We start from the raw sequence: 7,146 nt of genomic DNA, 5'->3' as shown, positions 1-7,146 counted from the left end.
CAATATGAGGATAAGTTAGAGTTAAAAAAGATGGTGAATTTAACTGGTGGTGATTAAATTTTTTTTTTTTTTTCAAAATTTACAGTAACATATTACCATGGGTGCACATTGCTAGGGTTCCCAGCAATGCAAACGTGTCCTTTGCAAGCCAGGGGTCCTGGATTCAAGCTTCTAACTTCTTGATTAATCCATCTCTGCATTCTGACCATGGCCCTACGTTCAAGCCTACGTTGATCATACTGGCTTACTTTTGCCTCCAGGACTTTGGGTAGAAGCTCAGGCTCTGGAGCTATTTGGGTTTGGATTCTGGCACTGCCACTTACTAGCTTGTGGAATCCAAAAATGTTATGCAATATCTTTGTGCCTCAGGTGTTCTCATCTGTAAAATGGCCATAAGTAACGTGAAGATTAAAAGAATTAGTTCATGAAGAGTGCTTACAACAGTATGTGACACATTATGAAAGCTCAATATTTATTATTATTTTTGCTACCACTAGTAATAGTAATAGTATCAATATGTATATTAATAATATGTGGCTCTTCTCACACCACACCGTACGTACACCCCCAGGACTGTTTGTGTTCTAACTTGGCCCAGAAGAGGCGTCCTTTTTCTGAATGGACTGTCAACCACATGTAGAAAGAAGGCAGAGAGAGAAAGGAATCAAAGAGGAACGGAATACTTGTTTTCAGATGTATTAATGTCTCCGAATTACATTTAAATAAGTGAAGGATGTGGGGCTATAAAAAATTTGCTGGAGCATAAATGTATAAATGTTCACAGCATGCCAAAAGAGAAAGTCACAATGAAGCTGGCATCCTGTTGCTTCAAAATGAGAAAAATCACACGATCAGCCGCACTTAGACTTAAACAAGGAAAAAAGCTGCCGGTTAATTCAATCTTATTCGCAGGACAGGCCTCCAGGACACTTGGTTTTCCCCCCTGGGTGGAGCGGTGGCCAGCGGGGAAAAGGAGGCGGCTTGGGCTTGCCGGCTAGCGTGGGCGCCAGAAAGCGGAACCTCCCGGGCCAGTCGCGCGGTGGTGACCGTCTCGGGAGCTGGGGAGGAGGCTGCCGAGGCCGGCCTGGCTCCTTCCAGGGCCGCTTCCCGGAGCAGGTGCTGGGGGGTCCTACAGAACGTGTGCTCCAGGTTCTCCTGTGCCAGTGTTCGCATCCCCGCCTGCCGGGTCGCGGCGCCGCCTCGGGCACTGGTGCAAGAGCGCGGCGCGCAGGCGGAGGGCGCTGTGGCCTCGGCGCGGGGACTCAGCTGCCCGGCCGGACCCGCCTCTTTTCCTTCCCCGCCCGCCTGCCCGCCCCCCACGCGTCGTGTCGCCGGGAAGCCGGGCGGAGACAGAGCGCTCGGGATCCACGGCGCTCGGACCGCTGTCCTCCAATCGCGCGGGGCAGAGCGGCTGGCGCCGCCGGAGCGAGGAGCCACGACCCTCCCCGGCCGCCTTTGTCTACGAGCCGTGCGGCCCGGAAGAGCCACTCTCAGGGGCCGGGGACGCGCCCGCAGCTGTCGGTGACAGCTCCTCCCTCCCGCAACCCTCCGGGGCGGAGGGGCGGTCGGGCCGGCCCTGCTCTCCCGCGCCCGCAAGCCCGCTCTCGCGGATCGATGCCCCCGCAGCAGGGGGACCCCGCTTTTCCCGACCGCTGCGAGGCCCCTCCGGTGCCGCCGCGTCGGGAGCGCGGGGGACGCGGGGCACGCGGGCCTGGGGAGCCGGGGGGCCGGGGGCGCGCGGGCGGTGCCGAGGGGCGCGGCGTCAAGTGCGTGCTGGTCGGCGACGGCGCGGTGGGCAAGACGAGCCTGGTGGTAAGCTACACCACCAACGGCTACCCCACCGAGTACATCCCCACCGCCTTCGACAACTTCTCGGGTGAGCTGGCCTGGGGGCCGGGGCCGGGGGCTCGTGGCCGCGGTCCGCCCAGTGGAGGGAGGATGGCGCGAGGGTCGCGGGGCTCCCCAGGGGGCTGCAGGGCCCCCGCGCGGCTCCGGCGGGGAAGCCGGGCAAATGAGGAGTGCAGGACGTTTCCTGAGTCTCAGGGACCAGGCAAGCACGGAGCAAACACGAAAGGGCCACGGGGGAATGGGGAGCCCTACAACCAGAGCTTGGTGAGGGGAGGGCGGAGGGGCAGTCAGAGCCAATTAAAAAAAAAAGCAACAGATAAGCAGGAGTGAAAGAGGTTGAGTTCAGGCTGCCCGGCCAGTTTGCTGCGTTAGAGCAAAGTTTCCTGAGGGCGACGTCACTGGCGCCGCTGCGGAGTTTCAGTCAGAAGGTGACGCGCAGGTGCCTTTATCTGTGGCCCTGAGCGTAGCCCCTTTCCTTTCTGGCGGCTCAGGCTCAGCTCACGAGGGGCATCTCCACTTTAAAGAGCCGCGGAGACGCCGGGAAAACACTTGATTTAGTGAAAATAGCCCGAGCAGCCCTCGTGAAGGCTTAGGTTTGGACGAAGCCTGGAGAGTAAACACCGTTTCTTTCTTCTGAGCCCCACCACCTTCCCCACCAGCATGGGCTCGGATTCTGATTGTTGTTATCTTTTCAGGATCCCTTGAAGCTGCTTAAAGCCCTTATGTACCGGTGCGATGTCATTTCCCTTGGTAGATAAAATGATAAAGGATTTCTTTATCTTGATTTTTCAGGTCTTTTAGAAATTTAAGAAAAAGTTAAAATTCACAGAAGCTAGTATGAAACACTTAACTGTCTTGCTTCTTCTTTTTTTTAAAGTTGCTTCCCTGACCTTCCTTTCATCCCAAAGGTACCCTAGAAAAATGGGTGCTATACTGGTGGGTTCCCACCACAGGGCACTGTTTCTCCTCCCACCCTGCTGAATAGTGTAAACATTTAGAAACAATTAGAAAGTTGTGTAGAAAGAGATAAAAGTGAGGGCTTAATTAAAATAGAAACCTCCACAACATGTCTGCTGCAGGCCTTGCCACACTCCTCGAGTCCCGGAGCCCAGTGGAAAGGTGGGCTTGAGTTTTTTTTCTTCTTTTTTAATCCTCCTTTTGACCTGCCATAGAGATAAGGAGTGCCCTCATTTTTAAACGGGACAATGCGGGCAGTCTGTGTTTGCACATGTTCTCAAAACAAACTAGAATTTTATGATAAACCCTGAAGTTGGGGAACTTTTCTCAAGGGAAAACAAAATTATTTGTGAGGTTTTCCACTGATTTAAAACTGCAGCGTTGCTTCCCATTTACCCCCAGTGTTGTTTTTAGGGCCTTTGAAACAAGTGTGACAGGAAAATAAATCTTCCAGGACTGGGAGAAAAGCATAGGCCTTTCTGGGGGCACCATCAAAGGGCTGGGGGATTTGCTGCCTGGCCCGTGGCAATGGAATGACTTGCCAGCCCCGGGTTTGTATACAAAGACGCCTCCACAGGGCCCCCTTGTTTTAGGTGAGTCTTTAATTCATTAGAGGACGTAGAATAGGAGCAGAGGAGTTTGGAGTGAAAATGATAGTGCAAGCTAAAACTATTAGGATTCCGGAAGGGGTTAAAAGACACCTCCTGATTGTCATTTTGGTTTTGTTTTTAAGCTGTGGTGTCTGTGGATGGGCGGCCTGTGAGACTCCAGCTCTGTGACACTGCGGGACAGGTCAGTATCATGTTACAGCTCAGTGCTGGGAAAGGAAACAGCCCTTTAAAGATTTCCAAATAATCTTTGATTCCCTCAGTCAGTAACTGGGTCATTCCAAAGCCTCATGAAGTGGACCCACCCCTGCTGTTGGCCTCTCTCTGAGGGTGGGCAGGGGCCAGGGGTTGGGGGACAGGAAGCAGAGGAAGATACCTCCAAACTAATATAACAGGGTTTGGCCCAGCTCTACGTAGCCAAGCAAGGGAGGGAGCAGGGTCAAGAACAGCTCTTATCTTAAAGGATTTCTGTTATTTACTCCCTGGTTTTTATGAAAAAAATTTCAGCGATGTTTTATCGTCATTTCCCAAAGTACGGTAGTGATATAATCATTTTATTAAAGGCCAGTGAGTCAGATATTTAAGAAATTTCCTTAAGAAAATGATGGAATTTACATCAGTAAGGGTTAGTATTTCCCTTCCTGAGCTATGGTTTGACTCATTCGGACCAGCCTCATTCCCTGAAGCACAGATACATTTGTCAGAGTAGTCCTAAGCTGGAGGGATGAACCAACTGGGCTTGTTCTATCCAAATTGTGAATGCTGGTTCTTGTCTTGAGGGCTGGGCACTTGGAGGAAATAGCTAGGAAGGGTGGGATTCCCTCTTTGTGGTCCCCACAAGAACCCCCTGCTTGGTGGGCCCTCGAGTCACTGAAGTCAGGCTGTGCCTTGTGAACTCCCAGTAGTACTTGATTTTGGCAAAGTGATAGTTAATGAACTTGTCTCTATAGTATGTTCTAGGGTTCAGCAAATCCCAGATGTATTTTGTAGGCAGGTGAAAGTGCCCCCTTCACTTTCTGAGGTGCCATCGCATGACCATGTATGTTTAGGAAGGCATTGGTTTTCCACTGGCCCCCAGAGCCTCATCTAAGCCAGAGCTTCCAAGTTGCTCACCTACTCTGGGACAGCAGATTCAGAACTGAGGACAGGTCTTATTTTTTAAACCTTAAGATGATACAAGACTGGGTAGCCTTGATCTCCAAGGAACACTGGGCCAGTGGAGGCCATAGTATGGGAGCACCTCAGCTTGGAAAAACCAAGCACTGTCCATATTGTATTGCCTGTAGAAAACAAAAATCAGGCGGGGTGTGGTGCTTTATACTCTTTGGGAGGCTGAGGTGGGAGGATTGCTGAAGCCAGGAGTTTGAGACCAGCCTGGGTAGCATAGCAAGATATCACCTCTACAAAATAAAAAAATTAGCCTGGTGTGGTGGCACTGCCTGTAGTCCCAGCCAGTAGCCACTTGGGAGGCTGAAGCAGGAGGATGGCTTGAACCCAGGAGTTTGGGGCTGTAGTGAGCTATGATGGTACCGCTGCACCCCAGCCTGAGCAACAGAGCAAGATCGTCTCTTGGAAAAAAAGATAAAAAAAAATCAAAGAGTACAGTCACTTCTAGTACTGAGTCTTCCTGAATGCCATGGTGGTACTTATAATTCAAGCTTCATTTCCTTGTATGAAGTGAGAATGCTTTGCCTACTGGGGGTCAGGTTTCCCGATCTTTAAAACACAGGCAGAGGAACATCTCATTAAGCATAGTCATCCTTGCTGAAGTCAGAGCCTGAAGATAAGACGGAAGTCAGGAAAACACAGGAGGTCCAAAGGCATAGTTATCAGGGAGCTTTATGGGGAGGAGCAGAAGCTCAGTACACCTACCTGCTCCAGGACGTCACTCAAATATCACTGTCCACCACTGGGCTCCTCGTAAGTGTTGGCTCTTCAAGCAGGATGCAGCTTCTTGAGCTGGGGTTTCATGCCCAGTGCCCAGTGTAGTGCCTGGCACATAGCAGGCCTTAATCTTGTGGTTTTATAGAATGGATCAACCAGAGGAGGACCAGTGGTGAGGGTGCAACCATAAGTCGTGGGCCTGCCCCTTAATAGACTTACAGTGTGGAGGGAAGAAAAACCAGTTCACGGAAGCTTGTGAAGGAGCAAGCTAAGGGAAGGAAAGAGGCTCCAGGTCAGAGGTGCAGGCTGGCTGGGCCTGGCAGGAAACCCTCTCAGCAGAGTTTTGAAAGACAAATAGGAATTTTACTAGGAAAATGTTGTAAAAATGACTCTGAATTATCAAGGAAGAGTTAAATTGTTCCTTAGAATAATCTGTTTAAAAATCAGGGAAGCACATACATCACTTTAGAAGTATTTTTATCCAAAAAAGTTTATAATTAGGGAAAAATGAAGGTCTTGGTGCTACACTTATAAGCTTCAGTTTGTTTGGAAATTATTATTCTGGTCCCCCAGCAATATTTTCAATGAGATTTACTGTATTTATTAACTTTTGTGTTCTGGTTAGAAGAAAATACCCAATTAATTAATGAATAAGACCACAATCTAAAAATTTGTAGAAAACCAACTTCAAAAACTGTGAAAAATATGCTGCTGGTAAGCTAAGTCAGGTATTTGTGTTTTTGTTTTCCTGTTACCCCATTTATAAATTAGTCTTTGTTTAGACTACTAGCCAAGCTGGTCAAAGTGGTAGTTCTTTTTTACTCTCCCTCGTCTTGGTATGATAAAATACATTTTAGGGGACTTGCTGTGATACCTGCCATGTTTCCTTATGGAGTAAGGAACACATACCTCTTCTAGGCAGTTGACATAAGAACCTTGAGGGTTAAGTGACTTCACTGACCTCCACTTCAGATGCCCGGAGCATCAGTATGAACACAGATAGGCTGGAACTTGGGGATGTGGAGCTGGAGTGTGGGTTTCCCACAGAAATTAATGGAAGGAGAGTATGGCTCTAGAGGCTGAAGAAATCACTTCTTGTACCTTTGGCTTTTCTGGTTAGGGAGGGTAGGTGAGTCTGTAAGATGTCAACAGGAGTTTATAACACTGGGCTTACAGTCTCAAGGGCAGATTGATCAGAGACAGATTGGAGACTTGAAAAAACATACCTTTGGCATAAGAGAAAAAGTATTGCTGAAATAGGAGTAGTTCACTGGAGAATTGCCAATAAGCTGAAAATTCTTCAGCCTTTTGACCCATAAGGTACTAAAAAAAAAAAAAAAAAAAAAATCAAGTTGCAGCCAAACAAGAGGGACGTAGAATCCAGTCTTCTCTCTCTGCCCTGCCCACCCTGATCAGAATCCTGTGTGGCATCTATACTGCAGATCTGGCAAGCACATGCAAATTGCTTGGCCTCAGAGTGCCTTTTTTTTTTTTAAAGGGTGCATTCCAGTTGTCCTCATTGCACGTGTGTATTGCATTCATCAAATATCTACGGTTTCTGGTCAGGCACTGAGCAAGAGGGTCTAATTTCTGTTTTACTTCTCAAGTTCCTTAGCCAGAATCTCAAGAGATCTGGGGAGATACCTTTCCAAAGCCCACTCAGAAGGCTCAGCCCTTGTGCTTGCCCTCCTTTTTCTCAGTAATGTAACCCCAGATGCCAGGGCATGGCCAAGGGGCAGCTACCTGAGGGGGCAGCTACCTGAGGGGGGAGCTACCTGGGGGGGCAGCTACCTGGGGGGGCAGCTACCTGAGGGGGGAGCTACCTGGGGGGGCAGCTACCTGAAGAGGC

The 7,146-nt window shown here is 49.5% G+C and overlaps 1 protein-coding gene across 1 annotated transcript in view; it reads left to right on the top strand.

The window, feature by feature from the left end:
• The first annotated feature begins 1,328 nt into the window (after positions 1 to 1,328).
• The window catches only part of RHOU (ras homolog family member U), an 11,063-nt gene continuing 5,245 nt past the window's right edge, over positions 1,329 to 7,146 (top strand). Inside the window, exons 1-2 of the mRNA XM_032242382.1 lie at positions 1,329 to 1,876; positions 3,539 to 3,597. Coding sequence (XP_032098273.1) covers positions 1,615 to 1,876; positions 3,539 to 3,597 — 321 coding nt within the window. The 5' untranslated portion in view covers positions 1,329 to 1,614. The remainder of the gene's footprint in view (positions 1,877 to 3,538; positions 3,598 to 7,146) is intronic.

Source organism: Sapajus apella, unplaced genomic scaffold, assembly GCF_009761245.1.
Source record: "Sapajus apella isolate SASKATOON/1434 unplaced genomic scaffold, GSC_monkey_1.0 scaffold49, whole genome shotgun sequence".
NCBI lineage: Eukaryota > Metazoa > Chordata > Mammalia > Primates > Cebidae > Sapajus > Sapajus apella.
The sequence above is the reverse complement of the archived record's forward strand: the minus strand, read 5'-3'. Positions and strand labels throughout refer to the sequence as shown.